This window comes from Mytilus californianus, unplaced genomic scaffold (genome assembly GCF_021869535.1).
Source record: "Mytilus californianus isolate M0D057914Y unplaced genomic scaffold, xbMytCali1.0.p SCAF_2, whole genome shotgun sequence".
NCBI lineage: Eukaryota > Metazoa > Mollusca > Bivalvia > Mytilida > Mytilidae > Mytilus > Mytilus californianus.
Window position 1 is genome coordinate 97,358,420 of NW_026262668.1, and position 21,012 is coordinate 97,379,431.

The 21,012-nt window shown below is 31.2% G+C and overlaps 1 protein-coding gene and 1 long non-coding RNA gene across 2 annotated transcripts in view; both read left to right on the forward strand.

The window, feature by feature from the left end:
* Nucleotides 1–19,778, forward strand: part of LOC127730469 (calpain-7-like) — a 42,113-nt gene extending 22,335 nt beyond the window's left edge. The window contains exons 10-20 of the mRNA XM_052238893.1: nt 462–555; nt 1,578–1,724; nt 3,977–4,204; nt 4,987–5,131; nt 7,475–7,574; nt 7,929–8,061; nt 9,078–9,153; nt 10,928–11,139; nt 14,051–14,190; nt 15,363–15,455; nt 16,376–19,778. Of these exons, the coding sequence (XP_052094853.1) occupies nt 462–555; nt 1,578–1,724; nt 3,977–4,204; nt 4,987–5,131; nt 7,475–7,574; nt 7,929–8,061; nt 9,078–9,153; nt 10,928–11,139; nt 14,051–14,190; nt 15,363–15,455; nt 16,376–16,520 (1,513 nt within the window). The 3' untranslated portion in view covers nt 16,521–19,778. The remainder of the gene's footprint in view (nt 1–461; nt 556–1,577; nt 1,725–3,976; nt 4,205–4,986; nt 5,132–7,474; nt 7,575–7,928; nt 8,062–9,077; nt 9,154–10,927; nt 11,140–14,050; nt 14,191–15,362; nt 15,456–16,375) is intronic.
* The window catches only part of LOC127730513 (uncharacterized), a 122,716-nt gene that overhangs the window by 35,843 nt on the left and 65,861 nt on the right, over nt 1–21,012 (forward strand). The window lies entirely within an intron of this gene.

The window sequence follows — 21,012 nt, forward strand, 5'->3', positions numbered from 1 at the left end:
CAAAATTAAACTTTGTTTGATTTCAACAAAAATTGAATATATGGGGTTCTTTGATATGCTGAATCTAACCATGTATTTAGATTTTTGATTTTTGGGCCCCGTTATCAACTTTGTCCACATTGAGGTCAAAAGGGTCCAATATTAAACTTTGTTTGATTTCATCAAAAATTGAATTCTTGGGGTTCTTTGATATGCTGAATCTAACCATGTATTTAGATTTTGGATATTGGACCATAATAGGTGAATGTCCAATTTAAAATTTTTAAGTTCTTAGACCACATTCATTCTGTGTCAGAAACCTATGCTGTGTCAAATATTTAATCACAATCCAAATGCAAAGCTGTATCAAGCTTGAATGTTGTGTCCATACTTGCCCCAACTGTTCAGGGTTCGACCTCTGCGGTCGTATCAAGCTGCGCCCTGCGGAGCATTTTATTTTTATGTATGTACGTTACTTTCAGGATAATTTATCCTCAGAACAAAAATGGTGATCCAGTTTTCAATCCATGTGGGAAATATATGATTAAACTTCACCTCAATGGAGTCTACAGAAAGGTAACATTACATATATCACACAATATAAGGTTTAAAGAAGGATTATATTGTACATGTCACTTGATATTAAGGTGATTAGAAAGGTAACACTTTACATGTCAAACAATATAAGGATGTACAGAAATGTATCATTCTACATGTCAAACAATATTAGGATGTACAGAAGGTAACATTGTACATGACACACAATGTAAGGATGTACAGAAAGGTTACATTGTACATATCATACAATATTAGGATGTACAGAAAGGTTACATTGTACATGTCATACAACATTAGAATGTACAGAAAGGTAACATTGTACATGTCACACAACATTAGGATGTACTGAAAGGTAACATAGTACATGTCGAACAATATTAGGATGTACAGAAAGGTTACATTGTACATGTCATACAACATTAGAATGTACAGAAAGGTAACATTGTACATGTCACACAACATAAGGATGTACAGAAGGTAACATTGTACATGTCACACAATATAAGGATGTACAGAAAGGTTACATTGTACATGTCAAACAATATTAGGATGTACAGAAAGGTAACATAGTACATGTCAAACAATATTAGGATGTACAGAAAGGTAATATTGTACATGTCACACAACATTAGAATGTACAGAAAGGTAATATTGTACATGTCACACAACATTAGAATGTACAGAAAGGTAACATTGTACATGTCACACAACATTAGAATGTACAGAAAGGTAACATTGTACATTTCACACAATATTAGGTTGAACAGAAAGGTTACATTGTACATGTCTCACATTAATTGAGTTTTCCAGAAAGGTATCAATGTACATTACTTTCCTTTTTTAAATCAACACTGCTTGGAAGCTAGACCCCCAAACGCACTGTGATATGACAAGGGATTTGAATATTATATGTTTGCTCATAATTTGAGCAGGTTGCCAGGAGATGATATGTGTATATTATTTGAATATTGCACACAAGTTGTATTATAGATATATTCTTTAAATATGCAAGATCTAATTTATTCAAATATTATCTTCAGGTGGTTGTGGATGACTTTCTACCAATGGGGAAAGACAGAGAACTTTTGTGTTCATTTTCTAACAATAAAAATGAGTTATGGGTTTCATTGTTGGAAAAGGCTTACATGAAGGTGATGGGAGGATATGATTTCCCTGGTTCTAATTCAGTAAGTATCACTTATTTTAAGCTGACAGTTTCATCAAGCAAACATTCAAACCTTAGATAACCAAGTTATTATGGTTAGGAGTCATTTTTTTCAGTACTGTGGATTCATTTTCATTCATGGGATACCAATTATTGTGGATTAAGGGGATAAAGGTGAATTTAAATTTAAATGAAGTACAAATTTTCCATACACTTGTATGCAGATTTTGACAAAACCATGAAATCAAATATCCAAGAAAGTGCAATATTCCCTCAGTCCACAAAAAATTGGTAACCACAAAAATAGATAAATATAGAAATCCACAGTATGTAAAGAGTATGGATATATCTTGTTTATTGACATTGATTGTTATAAATAGGTTGTTGAGATAACATAAGTGTTTTGATATTTATTGTCTTGCTTCTGAAAACAGTTACTCTATTATATGGGGTGAGAACAATGCCTTATGGGGCTGTATTGTGCTACTAACTGATGGTATATGGGCCCATATGCAGACAAAACTTGATGTTACATCTTACGAAAGCAACATCATGTTAAATATAAAAATAAGAAGATGTGGTATGATGGCCAATGAGACAACTTTCCACCAGAGACCAAATGACGTAAAAAGTTAAAAACTATAGGTTATTGTATGGCCTTCAACAATGAGCAAAACCCATACTTCATACCAAGCATTTCATGGACCCTGACATGACAAATGTAAAACAGTTCAAACAAGAAAATTAATGGCCTGAATATGAACAAAACAATAAACAAAAACAAATATAATATACAGTAACAAACTACAACCACTAAATTACAGGCTTCTGATATGGGACAGGTACATAAAGAATGTGGCGGGGTTAAACATGTTTATGGGCACCTAGTCCTCCTCTTAAGCTGGGACAGTGGTGTAACAGCCAAAATTATTTAAAGGTTTTTTATGATTGTTAAAAAAAATATGGTAAAGTCATGTATGTAATTAGTATAGGCATTGATAATAAATTGATTCTTTTACCGATACTGTTCAGATATTAAAACATCAGTTTTGTGGTAGAATTTCAAAGAACATTGACATTAAGACATAAAATGCTGTTCTAAGATGATTCCTGTTGTTAGAATTTAAAAATGAGGGTAAAAAGTCAGTTTTTGATAAAAAAAAAAACAAACTTTTACGAAATATCATTTTGTACTAGGATTGCAACAACAAAAAATTATGATATTTATAGTCAGAGGTCAACCATTTGAAATTTTCCCTATATGTTTCATACATAAACACATTTTAATCAAAATTCTACTTAAGTTATTTCTTGTCTGAATTGAATGACATTTTTTCAATAAGATATAGATTTTTTTTATTTATACTTTTGTGAAAATCATTGATAAAAGAGAAATATGAATTTCTGCACAAAAAAGGTTGTATGGCTATATAGGAAAAAATTACAATAATTTCAATATTTATACCCACGCTTTAAAAAAGTGGGGGTATACTGTTTTACCTCTGTCTGTCCGTCCATCCATCCGTCCATCCATCCATCCATCCATCCATCCATCCATCCGTCCAATGAATATTTCTCGTCGCATCTTTTTCAGGAACTACATCATAAGGATTTCTGAAATTTGGTTTCAGGGTTTATATAAGTCAGCTATACCGTGTGATGCGTTTTCAGATTCAGCACTCAACAACAAATGCATATTTGGGCTGGGGGTATCATCAGTGAGCAGTAGCTCGCAGTTTCACTTGTTGTATATAAATAATGATTTCTCAGTAATAACATGTCATAAAAATACTTCATTCTAACATAAAAGAAGCTGTACATATAAGTTTAAAAGTAAAATATTCATAAAAATTGGACCTGAAATAAGTTTTTGACAATGTTATAAAAATGTGTATTGATTTGAAATATAAAGTGATATTTCCTAGTGGTGAAACACTTATGACCTAAGAATGTAGGTAGAATAAAGCTTTCAATCAAATCCATGGGGAAAAGATATGATTAGAATAAAATGTATGTTGACCTTCAGATAATCTGAATTTTTGTCTGGATAGTAAAGATGGTAGGACTTTTATTTTTCCGATGCCAAACAATAATAAATCAGGTATGGTCTGCAAAAATGATAGAATATGAAAATATTGTAATAAAACAAAATAACAATAAAAATAATTCACCATGAACGATTTCCAAATTATATCTACAAGTGAAATTTTTATGCTTATGATAATGTTAAATTTTAAAAATTCTCTACCATGAAATATTTTTTTGGAATTTTAGAATATAGATCTGAATGCCTTGACTGGTTGGATTCCAGAGCGAGTAGCTATTAGGAACAATTCAGATGAATTCAATAAAGACAAAGAATTTAAACGAATCTATGAACGGTTTCATCAGGGGCATTGTCTTATTACTATAGCAACAGGAGAGATACCTGAAACTGAGGCTGACAGAGCAGGGCTTGTTCCTACCCATGCATATGCAATGTTAGATATCAGAGAGGTTAAGGTAATGCTGGAATATAGGGAAAGTTGGATTATTAAGTAATGTTAGTAAACAGATTTTTTATATGAAGTAAATTGAAATGTAGGAGTAGTTGTATTCAAAGTATCAATATAAATCTTAACATCCATGTGATTGCATTCATTTCAGTGTAGTTGCTGCTTCCATGTTCTAAAAATTTTTTAGTTGTTTATTACAAGGATTGATTGATTGGTGTTAAAAACCACTTTCAGCACCATTGTGCTATTTCGTGGCAGTCAGTTTTTATTGGTGGATGAAGCTGGAGTGCCCGGAGAGAACCATGACCTTTGATAGAACTGCCAATCCTAGTCAATTAAGATTGGTGTTGAGAGCACCTGCCACGTGTCACAATCTTAGTGTTGACAGGCTAGTGATATAGTAGTTCAGCTACTTAAACCACTCGCCCACCGAGACCCCTTTTATTATAAGGTGCTGGGACTAATACTTAAAGCAAATATTGACAGAGATTTTCTTTTCAGCCTTTTTCAAATGGTTGTACTTTTTGTATTTGAAACCTTATATTGTGGATTCATTTATTTTTTCGTGGATTGAGTATAAATAATGTTTTTGTGGATATTTGATTTCATGGTTTTCCCAAAGTCTGTATACAATCATATAGAACATTTATACATGAAAATTCATGGTTTACCTATATCCACGAAATCCACGATAATTGGTATTCCTCGAATTATAATGAGTCCACAGTACATTGATATGTACATTTCTTGGGGTAAAAATAATACATTCTATATATGCTTTTATTTCAGGGAAAAAAGCTATTTATGTTAAAAAATCCCTGGAATCATTTAAGATGGAAAGGGAATTTCAGTGAAAATGATGCACCAAATTGGACACCAGAAATGCAGAAAGCTTTAAACTATGATCCTAAAAGTGCTCAACAATTTGACAATGGTAAGATATTAACTAAAATTAAATGCTGTCACTATTAAAGTACTAATAACAACTGTAGAAAGAGATGTGTTGGAGGCTTTATTTGGTATAAAATTAAGATATTATAATAGCATGTGCAGACCGTTTTCTATACAATCTTTTAATTATTATGCTTAAGGTTAAAAGATTTAAAGGTGGTCTCTAACAGGCAATATACCCCTCTTCATTACCTTTCGAAAAATCTTTTCAACTTTGGTTGCTTTTTATACGACCGCAAAAAATTTTGCGTTCGTATATTGGTATCACGTCGTCGTCATCAGCGTCATCCAAAGACATTTGGTTTTCGGACAATAACTTTAGTAAATGTAAATAGAAATCTATGAAATTTAAACACAAGGTTCATAACCACCAAAGGAAGATTGGGATTGATTTTGGGGGTTATAGTCCTAACAATTTAGGAATTAGGGGCCAAAAAGGGGCCCAAATAAGCATTTTTCTAGTTTCCAGACAATAACTGGTGGAACGGTGTATGGATCTCTCTGAAATTATACCACAAATTTCCATACCACAAAGGGATGGTTAGGATTGGCTTTGGGGGTTATGGCTCAAACCGTTTAGGAATTAGGGGCAAAAAAAGGGGGAAAACAAGGGTTTCCTGGTTAATGGACAATTAAAAAAAAGTACAATGTTATGTTTGGATTACCTCCCTTACACTGCTTTTAAATTATGTATAAAGAAATGTTGTATTGTCTTGAGGTGATTAGCTGTCAATTTATTTTTAGAAGTTACTATTTAAAGATGCTTATTAAGGAATATTAATTTTAGCCATGATTATGTATGTCATTTTCTATTTTAAGACTTTTATATGATGTATTTAAATGGGTAATTATGGTTGCAAACTCCATTGGTAATTTGAATTGAGATTATGACCATATCTTGAGGGAAAGAATTTTTTTTTTTGGAAAAAGGGGAGGGGGAGGTGAAAAAAAATTGGGGGGGGGGGGGGGTAAAAAGAAATTGTGAGGGGGTGGGGGACAATTTTTTTCTAATTTCAGATTTCAAAAATTAAAAAGAAAATTTCTTCAAATATTTTTTTTTTTGCAAAAAAAAGGGAAGGGAGGGGGGGTTAAATTTTTTTTTTGGGGGGGGGGGGTCAATTCGCAACAGCATAGTGTATTGCACAAAAGCATAAAAAATTGAATATAAATTCAAATCATATATCCAATTCTGAGTTCTTTGACTACAGTTATTCTGTGTCAGAAACCTATTATGTGTCAAATATTTAATTACAATCCAAATTCAGACCTGTATCAAGCGCGAATATTGTGTCCATTTTTGCCCCAACTGTTCAGGGTTGGATCTCTGGGGTCGTATCCAGCTGCGCTCGGCAAAGCAATTTAATCTTGAGTGGTCTGATTATGAATAGTGGTTAGAGATATATATATATCCACTTTGACACACAACGAAAAATTTGTGTTTGGCTATGGGAAACTCCAGAAGTCTGTTATTAATGTGAACAAATTGTGTGCAAGTTTAGTGGTGATTTTTAAAAGTCAAATGAGAATTTTAAGCACTTTGAAATGAAACCAGGTTTGTTTTTTTTTTATTTAAAAAAATGAGTATTCCAGGACATTTCAAATCTATCATGAATTTACATTATACTGGAGTGATCTATCCAAGATAATCATGCAATTTGATTTGATATGATCCCCTGTACCTTGTGAAAAAAAAACCAAAGATCTAAATGCCTTATGGTAATCAATGTTGAAATTAAGACACCAATATAATAGAATTGTTATTCAGGCTTAGGTATGGGTTTTACTAATTGTTAATGGCCATAGAGTGACTTATAGTTGCTTACTTCTATGTCATTTGGTCTTTGGTGGAGAATTGCCTCATTGGCAATCATACCACATTTTCTTATTTTTTATATTAACAGAGGATATGGGCTCATATTCCCTGTCCATATCCTTTATCCCCTTTCCCTGACAGTATGTCATATGATAAATTGTTGTGTGATGCCCTTGTTTGTGCAATAAGTGTTGCAACTGTTATATAATGATAGATTATCTATGGTTATGAAAAGGAGAGGGAGTTTCTCAGCTACTATCTCATTAATGGGTAATAGCCCTTAGATGAGATGTGAGAAAAACCCATCAGCTTTGATTGAAAATTATAATGCAGAAAGATCAAATGGAAAATTTAAGATGATAGCAATAATGTATTACTCACTTGTTTATATATCAGTAAAATTGAATGTTTTGGTTCTCATACATGTCATAGTATATGGATTGGTGTATAGCTTTTCTAAGGTTTAAAGATACAGTATTTCAATATATAACAATTTATGGCTATTTTTTACAGGTGTTTTCTGGATTGATTATGACTCATTGTGTAGATTTTATGACGTTATTTATATAAATTGGAATCCAGAACTGTTTAGATACACTCACGGTATACACAGGTAAAATGTTATGTTATTTTTTTTTGTTTCTGTTGTACCTTTAAATAATCCTGTAAATTTTACATTCAGTTATCTTATTTTGGTTAAAGTAGGAGAACACTTATAACTTATTCACTTATCTCCTTATAATAGTAAATTTGTAATTTTACTTCAAAATGGGCTATGGAATTTTCTAAAAAACTTTTATGATATATTTTATTATATGTACCACATTTTATATATTATATAAATGAAATTAACTATTAATATAACATGACAATTGTGATTAGTTAAAATGTAGTGAGTTCTCTTGTTTGCTTTATATGATTTTGTGTCTGAACTTTATCTTGTATATAAAAAATGTCTAACTTTCAGTGTATGGCCTGCCAAAGATGGACCAAAAAGAGATGCTTATAATATAAGTGACAATCCACAATACAGGTTAGAACTCAGGGCACCACAGGCTTCTGCCGTTTGGATACTGCTGACAAGACATATCACAGATAAGGTAATTCCACTCTAAAGTACCAGTATGTTGATTGACCTAAACATTCTAATGTACAGCACATGTTAGAATCTGGGAATCAACAGGTTTTACCAATGTGAATACATACATACAAAAACATTGTCAGAAAATTTACAATTCATTTGTACAAAGATGGTTGGTTGAAACACATCACATGTGAGGCATGCTGTCAGAACTTTTCATTCCTTTCATAGTTGGTTCAAATAATTTTTCCATTTTCTGACATTACATGTGTATTACTTTTATTTTGCAATTTTATATATAACACTTTAATATTTCGTTTTATAATACTTAGTCATTGTCTTTATTCTAAATACAAATAATAGATGCAGGATATTTGAATATAATATTTATATCGCACAAGTTTATTTCTACATCATATCGTTGACAAGACCAAACACAAATATGGTAAAACCATTGTTAATTGTTCATACCATATAATTCACTTTACAAATTTGAATTAAGAATATTAAAGACCTCTGTGTGGATATACAATTTGCCCTATCATAGATGAAAAAGATCATTAAATGTGATATAAGCTCATATTGTCTTCAACATGTTGAGCTACACCAGTATATTAAAACTTATATACAGAAATCATTGTCAGGAAGAAAATATTTGTTTTTTTCTCTTGAGGTTAACCTACTGCCTTTTTTCAAGAAAGAAATGTTTGTACCAAATAAAGGCTGTGATTTGCTATAGAGAGGTACACCTAAAGCATGGTTAGATTATAATGAAATTAAGATTTAATGACATAATAAAGGAAAATGATGCAGTTGATTTAAAAATACATACAGTAAACCAACATATTTTTGCAGATGCTTTATTTTGCGTTAAGCCCTCTCTAGACAACATTGCAGCAATTTTTAAAAATTTTTCTTGATGTATCCAAGTTTTTTTAGAAGATCCAAGTTTTTCATATTCACATATTTTCTTCTTATGAAAGTCGCCAAAATTAGTTGGTTTACAGTATTCATTATGGTTTGTTCTATTTTCAGGATGACTTTGCTGATAATAGAGAATTTATAACACTGCTAGTATACAAAAATAACGGACAAAAGGTCTACTATCCATGTATGTTCAGTTTAACATTAAACACGAAGATTGATGATTTGATTTTTATCAAACACTATATATGTATCACAATTGTCCTGAATATGCATGGAATATATACCAATCTTTTAGTAAATCTTTGATGCAATCAACCCTGAATATGCATGAAATATGTACCAATCTTACACAATATCTGTATTACAATCTTCCTGAATATGCATGGAATATTTACCAATCTTACACAATATCTGTATTACAATCTTTCTGAGTATGCATGGAATATTTACCAATCTTACACAATATCTGTATTACAATCTTTCTGAGTATGCATGGAATATTTACCAATCTTACACAATATCAGTATTACAATCTTCCTGAATATGCATGGAAGATTTACCAATCTTACACAATATCTGTATTACAATCTTTCTGAGTATGCATGGAATATTTACCAATCTTACACAATATCTGTATTACAATCTTTCTGAGTATGCATGGAATATTTACCAATCTTACACAATATCTGTATTACAATCTTTCTGAGTATGCATGGAAATTTACCAATCTTACACAATATCTGTATTATAATCTTTCTGAGTATGCATGGAATATTCACCAATCTTACACAATATCTGTATTACAATCTTTCTGAGTATGCATGGAATATTTACCAATCTTACACAATATCTGTATTACAATCTTTCTGAGTATGCATGGAATATTCACCAATCTTACACAAAATCTGTATTACAATCTTTCTGAGTATGCATGGAATATTCACCAATCTTACACAATATCTGTATTACAATCTTCCTGAGTATGCATGGAATATTTACCAAACTTACACAATATCTGTATTACAATCTTTCTGAGTATGCATGGAATATTTACCAATCTTACACAATATCTGTATTACAATCTTTCTGAGTATGCATGGAATATTCACCAATCTTACACAATATCTGTATTAAAATCTTTCTGAGCATGCATGGAATATTCACCAATCTTACACAATATCTGTATTACAATCTTTCTGAGTATGCATGGAATATTTACCAATCTTACACAATATCTGTATTACAATCTTCCTGAGTATGCATGGAATATTTACCAATCTTACACAATATCTGTATTACAATCTTTCTGAGTATGCATGGAATATTTACCAATCTTACACAATATCTGTATTACAATCTTTCTGAGTATGCATGGAATATTTACCAATCTTACACAATATCTGTATTACAATCTTTCTGAGTATGCATGGAATATTCACCAATCTTACACAATATCTGTATTACAATCTTTCTGAGTATGCATGGAATATTTACCAATCTTACACAATATCTGTATTACAATCTTTCTGAGTATGCATGGAATATTTACCAATCTTATACAATATCTGTATTACAATCTTTCTGAGTATGCATGGAATATTTACCACAGTATACGAGACAAATGACATCAAATCAATTATAAGACATGCATACATGATTATTATAATCATTTTGAAATTCATATTTTAGTTTCAAAAACTTTAACTTCAGAACATATGAAATAACATTATCCCCCTTAAAACATGAAAGTTGTCCAAATATAGTAATTCTACCACAGTTTATGTGTTTATATTTTAGTTTGCTTCTTCCTCTGTGTGTGTCATTTAATGTTGTTTTTTTATTTAGGCCCACCTAAATTTTTGTTTAGAAATCTAGTGAACATAAGCTTATATTTCCATATTAATTGAAATGGTGATATGTCTCTTTTAAACCAATTCATGAAATTATTGTTTTTATAGATAGTCCAGCACCTTACAAAGATGGAGTTCGTATCAACAGTCCCCACTACTTGTGTAAAATGGTAGAACCTAAAGGAATCTCAAAATACACACTAGTGATATCACAATATGAGAAAAACAACACAATCAGTTATACACTCAGGGTTTATTCCTCTTGTGAATTTTCCCTCAGCAGAATTACTGATCCTTATAAAAAGGAATATGAAAGAAGGGTAATTGTTTTGATCAACAACTCTTACTAGAGAATTTATTCATAAGGCTTTGCCGAATTCATATTCCATTTTACTTGAAATTTTTGACTAAATAAACATGGCCAATTTACTTTGAAAAAGTAAGAGGTATAGTGTAGTTTTAATTGAATGAGACTTGAATTGTTCAAGGAAAATATCAGATGAATATAAACACTAGTTTTCTTTATTGTCTTCATTAAAAATTGTTTGGTCACAAATCCTACATTTATATACTTACTACAGATTTTCCTTCAATTTCTGTGAAAAATAGAAGCTAAATGAATATTCATTTAAAAGTCAATTTAAAAAATAAAGGTCACTATGCCTGTTTGTTTGTTTTTCTATGCCCCCGCCTAAGCAGAGGGGGCATTAAGTTTTACCCTTGTCCGTCTGTCCAAACGTATGTACGTCCCAAAATTGGTTTCCGTTCTCGAACTTAATTTTGCCTCAACCAAATGTTATCAAACTTATACACAATGCTTATTACCACAAAACACAGATCAAGTTTGAATTTTGGTGGCGTCTTTAACCGTTCTAGAGTTATGCCCCTTTATAAATGGAAAAATTGCAAAATTTTTAGTTTCCGTTCTCTAACTTAAGTTTGCCTCAACCAAATGTTTTGAAACTTATACACAATGCTTATTACTACAATACACAGATCAAGTTTGGATTTTTGTGGCGTCACTTTTACTGTTCTAGAGTTATGCCCCTTTACAAATGGAAAAATTGCTAAATTTTTCATTTTTTTTTCTAAAAATATCAATGATGTCATTGTTCAAGTAATTTTTAAAATTGGAGTTATCTTCCTTTGTCCATGATTATAGTTGAATCATCTACAATCAATGCTTTATACAATGCAATGTTTAATTTTGCCTTCCACTGATAAAACACAGATCAAGTTGAATTTGGGTAGTGTCACTTTAACCATTATTGAGTAATGCCCCTTTATAAATCGAAAAATTGCAAAGTTTTTAGTTTCCGTTCTGTAACTTAGGTTTACCCCAACCAAACATGAAACCTATACACAATACTAATTATACCCCACGCAACGAGTTGCGTAGGGTATAATGTTTTTGACCCGTCCGTCTGTCCGTCCGTCCGTCCGTCCGTCAGTCCGTCAGTCCTGTTTCTTGTCATCGCAACTCCTCTCAAACCACACAACAGAATTTCACAAAACCTTTTTAGATAATAAGGACATACTATGTAGTTGTGCATATCAACAGGAAATTACGATTCAATTCTTTTTCTAGGAGTTACGCCCCTTTGAACTTATTTACTTTAATGTACTACTGCAACAGTTTGTCATCGCAACTCCTCTCAAACCACACAACAGAATTTCATGAAACTGTGTAGATAATAAGGACATACTACGTAGATGTGCATATCGACAGGAAATTACGATTCAATTTTTTTTCCAGCATTACGCCCCTTTGAACTTATTTGCCCAATATACTACTGCAACCTTTTGTCATCGCAACTCCTCTCAAACCACACAACAGAATTTCATGAAACCTTTTCAGATAATAAGGACATACTACGTAGATGTGCATATCGACAGGAAATTAGGATTCAATTTTTTTTCCAGGAGTTACGCCCCTTTGAACTTATTTGCCCAATATACTACTGCAACCTTTTGTCATCGCAACTCCTCTCAAACCACACAACAGAATTTCATGAAACCTTTTCAGATAATAAGGACATACTACATAGATGTGCATATCGACAGGGAATTACGATTCAATTTTTTTCCCAGGAGTTACGCCCCTTTGAACTTATTTGCCCAATATACTACTGCAACCTTTTGTCATCGCAACTCCTCTCAAACCACACAACAGAATTTCATGAAACTGTGTAGATAATAAGGACATACTATGTAGATGTACATATTGACAGGAAATTATGATTCAATTTTTTTTTCTGATACAATTTTTTTTTCTTACACTTATTTTATTTCTCCAATGACAATGTGGGGACGTGGGGTATGTGAGCGCGCTCACTAAGGTTCTTTCATTACCACAAAACTAAGATCAAGTACAAATTTGGGTAGCATCACTTTTATTGTTCTTCAGTTATGTCCCTTTATACTGTATGCAAGTGGGGGCATCATCTGTGTCCATGGGGACACATTCTCCATTTATTTAGAAATATTGATTACAAACTTATTATTTTTGGGAAAATCATTCTTAGGCAATTAAACAAAACTAATCTGTAAACATTGAAAACTTCTTTTTTTGGGAAGGGGAAGAATGTTGAGGTCAATCACGTTTTTTGTTAGGCAAAGAATTTTTGATATGTTGCTCTTTTATGTAAAATTTGGTTGATTTGCAGTAATGTCCAGTTTGATTATCTCCCCCTGAATTGAACACTTTTTTTTGTTGCAAAATTATCTCCCTTGGCAAAGTCACATGAATAAGTCAGGAACTGTGTCTTAAATCAAGAGACAAAATGTTTTAAGAAAATATGTTTCATTGAAAAAATTATAAATTTTAATGTATATACATTTTAAAAACTTATGATTACAATTTAAGAAAAAAGAAACAAATCCAAGTTGGCAGTGAGACTTGTTTAATGTTTTCTCCTTTAACTGATATTGTAAATAGAAATGATTAGTTTTAACAAGGAAATTAAGTAATTTATATATGTGATCTTGTATTAAAGATTTTCACAATGACATTACAGGGATTTGATTGGCATATTTTATCCTAGTAAGAATAAACAAACAACTTTTTCTTTATAAATAGAGAAAAGGGGAGGGGGTTATTAAAATGAAATCGATGTTCAAGATGAAAACTTGTGAATATGTAGGAAAAAAAATTAAAAAATACAGCTAACAGAAAACAGAAAATAAGACTAGTCAATTAGAATATTAATTCCTTGGATAACAATTTTACAGGTCAGTGGTAATTGGAGTGGACCTTCTGCTGGTGGATGTGGAAATTACAGGGAAAGTCATAGTAAAAATCCAATATATCAACTACGGGTGGATGGGAATGGAACAGATAATTTTATACTGATAGAACTGCTTGGACCTAAGTAAGTCAAATTGTTCATATAATTATAATAAAGTAGCAGTCATAAAAAGGAAAGTGTGTGTTTCATGCAGACGACAATTTATGGTAAGAAGGTAAAGTTAACTGATAATTTGAAATTTTAACAATGATCTTGCAAAAGTCTGTGGTTCTTGACTTCATTTTCTTGGTTCAATGACTATAATTTCTGTATCAATTTAACATGATAAAGCATGTGACTTTATAAAAAAATTGGAATATTTTTTCTGGGGTTTATGTCAGACACCCACTGAGACAATTTACTTGAGGAGAGACAATACATTCTCAGGGGGGATAACTGTAAGTGTATTGACAAATGTTCAATGTTTGGTTTTAAATGATCACATTCTTATAACAAAATAATCACAATTTCGTCTGCGTTGTTGCCTTCATCTGTACTACATGTGGAATTTGACAGGAGATATGTAACTTTTCACAATGTTTTTTGTGGTTATTTTTTTATTTTTCAAAATGAATCATGTGAATATTACATAATATTGTATTAGACACAATGTATAAAACTTGCTAGATTGATCAAATTATAAGGATATAAAAAAATATGTTACAACTGATTTGGTTAATTTAAAGCTACTTTTTACACTTCTGATCTATTTTAAATTTTTGTGCAGGGGTTAAGAAACATACAGAGTATTTTTCTATATTAATCCAGTATTTTAAATATTTTGTATGTGCCAAAAGGTGGTTACTTGAAGCTATTTGTGCAGAAAAGAGGTTTCATGATGCTAAATCTAATATTACAAAGAAGAGCATTTTCTTGGATATATAGTCAAATATTATGAGAGGAAGATTCCTATTGATTTTGAAGTCACTATATCTAAGGTCAAGGTCATAGTTAATCTAAACAGGAAATAACTTAGCCATCAGCAGAGTTAAAGCTTTTTAATTAATATGGTTTGGGGGGCCAGGGGTATGTGAGCTTTGATTTTTGTCATTTATTGATTAGGTCATTTCTCTGGTCGATTCAAGCAGTTTGTAGACTATTCAATTTCTTGTTCAGTAAATATCCATCCCGATTACTTGACCAGCTTGTACCGACAGAAGGTGTTGGTTTATTTGACTTATTTGAAAATGAAAATGATATTATCTTCTTACCATTCATGTATAAAACCTACTACTGCTGATTTTTGACTTTTGCAGACAGTACAGTGTAGGATTTGAGATAACAACAGTAAATGAAACAAATCCAGGAGCACCAGGTGCTTTCAAAAAGACTTCCTCAGGAGATTACAGGTCATGTAGTTATTATAATGTTCACCCTTTTATACCAAAATAATCCTTTTAGCACCCTTAAGCTGAAGCCAAATTATATAGTAAAAGTTACATTTTCAAATAATAATATTAGGAGACCATAACATTTACATATCATTTATATAATACATTTGTAGTTATTGTAGTTTTATATAAGGAAAGAAAAGTAGAAGGTCGAAGCATATGCTTGATGTATATGTAATACACTAAATATAGTTATGATATATAAAAGAAATATGTCTAACACTATTTAAAAACCTCAAAAACATTAAAACAGCTAATGAAATAGTGTCAGTCAGGATATTTATTTGTGATTTTTATGCAATTTTTATTGTTAATGAATTATCTGAGAAGTGTTTAATAAAGGTATATTCGGAAGATTGTTCATTGGTAAGGAATAGTACTTTATTATTTGGCCTTTAAGGCATGATTTTCACTTTTGCTGATAAAGAAATAAGCCCATATAACACCAAAGTAACCAATACATGTTGAACAAATACAAAGAGAACTGTGATCATCATTGTATAAAATAATTATATGATAGTTGAGTTATTGAGCTGAATGAGTTTTAACGTGGCTCAGTTTTGTGTGTAAGTGTACAGCTGAATTAAATATAAACTCAGATCTAGCTTTATTTCTTGAATAACTAAAGTTTATATGTAAAAACACTGTCTGTGTATAATCAATAACATAAAGAAAGACTTTATACAATATAAAAGGCTAAAGCATCATCAAGATACATAATTCACATGTCTGCATAGTTAATATAATTAGCTACAAACAAGTTTTGTGAAATATAAAACCAGTCAGCTACAATATTTACACTGCATATTTAAGTTCATGGTTGGAAATTTAGATATGCAGAAATGTTCAAATCATTTAAAATGTTTCTTTTGTTACAGGAATGGCTACTGTGTACTAGAACTAAGCAGAATATCAGGTGGGTTATATAATATTATGCCCAGTACATTCCTGCCAGGCCAAGAAGGACCGTTCTTCCTTGATGTCAGTAGTAGCTGTCCAATATCGTTATCTCATTTACAATGACAATTTAACATTACAGCAACTATTTATATTTTTATTGCATTGACATATTTCATGACAAGTATTTATATCTCAGTTGTATTTATATGTTTCTTAACATTAGCTATTGATATGTTTAAAAAGAGGTATAAGTCATGAAAAACACTATAATGAACAATTACTTATAAACTTCTGATGAAATGGAAGCTTTATAAGGAGCCTTTTAGCAAGTTTTTTTCTTTCCGTCCATGATCAACTGTAACATGGTAACACTAATTGCTCATGATCATTTGTTGAAAAACAAAGATCAGTATGTGACTTCTCATATTTCAAGTGTCTGACTTGCCTAGAAATCATCCTTACTTTCATGCTACAGTCTTGATAAAGTTGAAGGGACCCAAAATAACTAATTTCAATATTGAACCTTGTATTGTCAATATGGTATGATATATTGAAAAAGTCTTTTATATGCCAGTCCATCTGCATCGATTTTATTCAAAATAACATATATTAGATAAAGAACTTTATTACATTGGTTGCAATGAATTGTTGTGATTTCCCAGTGAAATAAAAACCGATAATTTCACATGTGAAATAAATCTAATAATATCAATCCTCTGACGTCATATAACAATGGGTCTTGTCAAGACATTGCGGATGACATGGCATCAATACAATTGAGAATTCGTAGAAAAAGATATAGTCCCTTTCATTTTTTACTTAATTTCCATTAAAATGGTCCATGGTCAATGTAATAAAAAGAATAACTAATCTAAGAATTAAAATAAAAGTATTCAACTTGTGACCGAACAACACTGTTATTAATTTATATGCTACGCACATTTGTGAATTAATGTGTCGTTCGTTCACTTGTTGAATATTTTTATATATTTGAATTCTTGTATTAGTTACAGAGAAATGTCCATGTATCGTATCTTTACAGCTAAAGTTAATTTAATTATGTTCAATAAAGAAATTGACAGAGAAATAAGCAGGTGTCTAATGTTTACAGCTAAAGTCAATATAAATTACAGAAATAATTGGGGAACAAAACAGGTTTAGTGGAGTATATATTCAACATACTCTTTCGTCGCTTTCTGATAAAGTCCAGTCTTCATCTTTTTAAATCATTTGAATGCAAAATAAAAACATTCCATTTGAATAATTTATTCAGTAATTTGAACTTATCTTTTTCTTTTTTCTCAAATATTCTTGTACTTCAAACTTTGACATATCAACGGTATTTTTTGTTCATTTTGCATCCAGGAGAAGGCTACATAAGAACAATATACCTGTGTCTGACTCATTTTTTTTACTTTAAATAAATAAGATTTGTTTAAATTAAATCTGAATTTTTTATGTATCTAGGTTCAATTGTACTTCAAAGCAGTTTTAGGAAACTTTAGTACTAATTGATCATCCTTGGTACATAATAAAGATAAAGGTATACTTGAAGGTTTCTGATTTGAGTCGAACAGTTAACACCCAACATTTTTGCTTCTTTGAAAGTCCAATTTAGTTGCATATGTACTTCTACAAGTATTTTCCTAATTAACTTATCAAATTTGTTGTAGTTTTTATGCTGTCAGCAAATAATTGTTCTTGTGTAGTATTTTATATTTACCATATATTTTATTGAGTAATAAGGGTCAACAAGGGTTGACACAAAGATTTTAATTTTTGTCTCGCCTGCAGCTAAAGTCGCAGTATGCAAGACATAGGCATGACATTTCGGTGGTGGCAGGGTAACCTATTTGTATGAAGCTAAGGTAGAAGACCTGGATGCTTCATACCTTGTTTGCAGAAACTTTATGTTTCGAAGATTCCGGTTGTCCATTGTACTTGACCTCATTTTCATGGTTCAGTGACTATATTTGGGTATATGGGTTTCTTGCAAGGTCTACATGTCCGTCAGGTTGGGTTCACCTGACCTCAACCTCATCCCATGGATCAGTGATCAAAGTTTATGTTACATGGTCAAGTCCATATCACAGATACTATAAGCAATAGGTCAACTATATGGAATGATTGTAAGGTAAAAATGTCAGACTGGCAGGTTTCATCTGACCTTGGCCTCAATTTCATGGTTCATTGGACAATGCTTAGTTTTTGTGGTTTGGTCTATTTCTCAGATATTATAAGCAATAGGTCAATTATATTTAGTATATGGAATAATTGTAAGGTGTACATGTCTGTCAGGCAGGGTTCACCTGAACTTGACCTCATTTTCATGGTTCATTGGTCAATGTTAAGATTTTGTGGTTTGATCTGTATCTCAGGTACTATTAGCGATCGGACCACTATATTTGGTGTATGGAAAGATTGTAAGGTGTACATGTCTGTTGGGCATGGTTCATCTGACCATGTCCTCATTTTCATAGAATATTGATAATGTTAAATTTATGTGATACTTGTAGTAAAACCTTAATATTACAAACTTTCAACTTGAATTGAATGATAAGCAAAACAGGCGAGACATTTCAGCGTGTGCAGTGTGCACTCTTGTTTATGTAATTTTTATGGATTTCTTTCTCTTTGTTCCTGTTTACTAGATCTTTCAGTATATCCAGTGGATTTTTCAGTCTTATCAGAGTAACAACAAGCATGTGTTGAATTGCTTGACTCATAACATGCTGGAACATAAATTTTTACACTGTTACTTTTGGGTAGGTATAATTGATATATTCAACACTTACAATAATTACATTGTAAAGCATTCTGACCAAAGACAAGTAATGTCCTTACAGTGAATACTATTCCAAAATAACAACACTAGATACATGTGCTTAGCTGTCAAATATTAGTCAAAGTTGGTGTAATATACCTTGAAATGAATTTGAATATTCAATAAAAGACCTAACAAGTAGATATTATGATTCACTGTTTATTAAAAATGATTGGATTATTAAGGGGAATAATTCATCTTGCAGATACTTTAACTGCTTGATAATATTCTGTAACATCAAAATATCTTAACTGGAATTTCTGTCTTACATTTCAGTATTAGCATACATCTGACATTTACTTGAACAAACATTTGTAAATCATTGTAGAAATCTTTGCAATGTTTTCATGGTATTTACATATCTAACTACTATTTGATCTATTAAAGATTTGATCTTTTGATCTTTAATTGTTAATTTTCAAAATATTGAATATGCAATTTATTGTTGATTGAAATATTATTATTTGTTAATTTATGTGATACAACAGTGATGTATTATTAAGTGTGTACATATGTATATATATGTATAAAACATGTAATTAAAATGATCTTATATATATACTTGTTTGATGATTTTTATGCCCCCGCCGTAGCGGTGGGGGCATTAAGTTTTACCCTTGTCCGTCTGTATGTACGTACGTACCGCCGTAGCGGTGGGGGCATTAAGTTTTATCCTTGTCCGTCTGTACGTACATACGTCCCAAAATTGGTTTCCGTTCTCTAACTTGAGTTTGCCTCAACCAAATGTTATGAAACATATACACAATGCTTATTACCACAAAACACAGATCAAGTTTGAATTTTGGTGGCGTTACTTTAACCGTTCTAGAGTTATGCCCCTTTATAAATGGAAAAATTGCAAAATGTTAAGTTTCCGTTCTCTAACTTAAGTTTGCCTCAACCAAATGTTTTGAAACTTATACAAAATGCCCATTACCACAAAACACAGATCAAGTTTGAATTTTGGTGGCGTCACTTTAACCGTTCTAGAGTTATGCCCCTTTATAAATGGAAAAATTGCAAAATGTTAAGTTTCCGTTCTCTAACTTAAGTTTGCCTCAACCAAATGTTTTGAAACTTATACAAAATGCCCATTACCACAAAACACAGATCAAGTTTGAATTTTGGTGGCGTCACTTTAACCGTTCTAGAGTTATGCCCCTTTATAAATGGAAAAATTGCAAAATGTTAAGTTTCCGTTCCCTAACTTAAGTTTGCCTCAACCAAATGTTATGAAACTTTTACACAATGCTTATTACCACAAAACACAGATCAAGTTTGAATTTTGGTGGCGTCACTTTAACCGTTCTAGAGTTATGAACCTTTATAAATGGAAAAATTGCAAAATTTATATTTTCTTCTAAATATCAAGTAATTTTTATACGACAGCAAAAAAATTTTTGTGATCGTATAGTTGAATCAACTACAATCAATGCTTTATACAATGCAATGTTTAATTTTAACTTCCACTGATAATACACAGATCAAGTTGAATTTGGGTAGTGTCACATTTTTAACCATTATTGAGTTATGCCCCTTTATAAATCGAAAGATTGCAAAATTTTTAGTTTCCATTCTGTAACTTAAGTTTGCACCAACCAAACATTATGAAACCTATACACAATATTCATTACCACAAAACTAAGATCAAGTACAATTTTTTTGTTTCTGTTTTCTAACTTTAGTTTGCCTCAACCAAATGTTATGAAACTTATACACAATGCTTATTACTACATAATACAGATTAAGTACGAAATTTGGTGGAGACACTTTTACCATTCTTGAGTTATG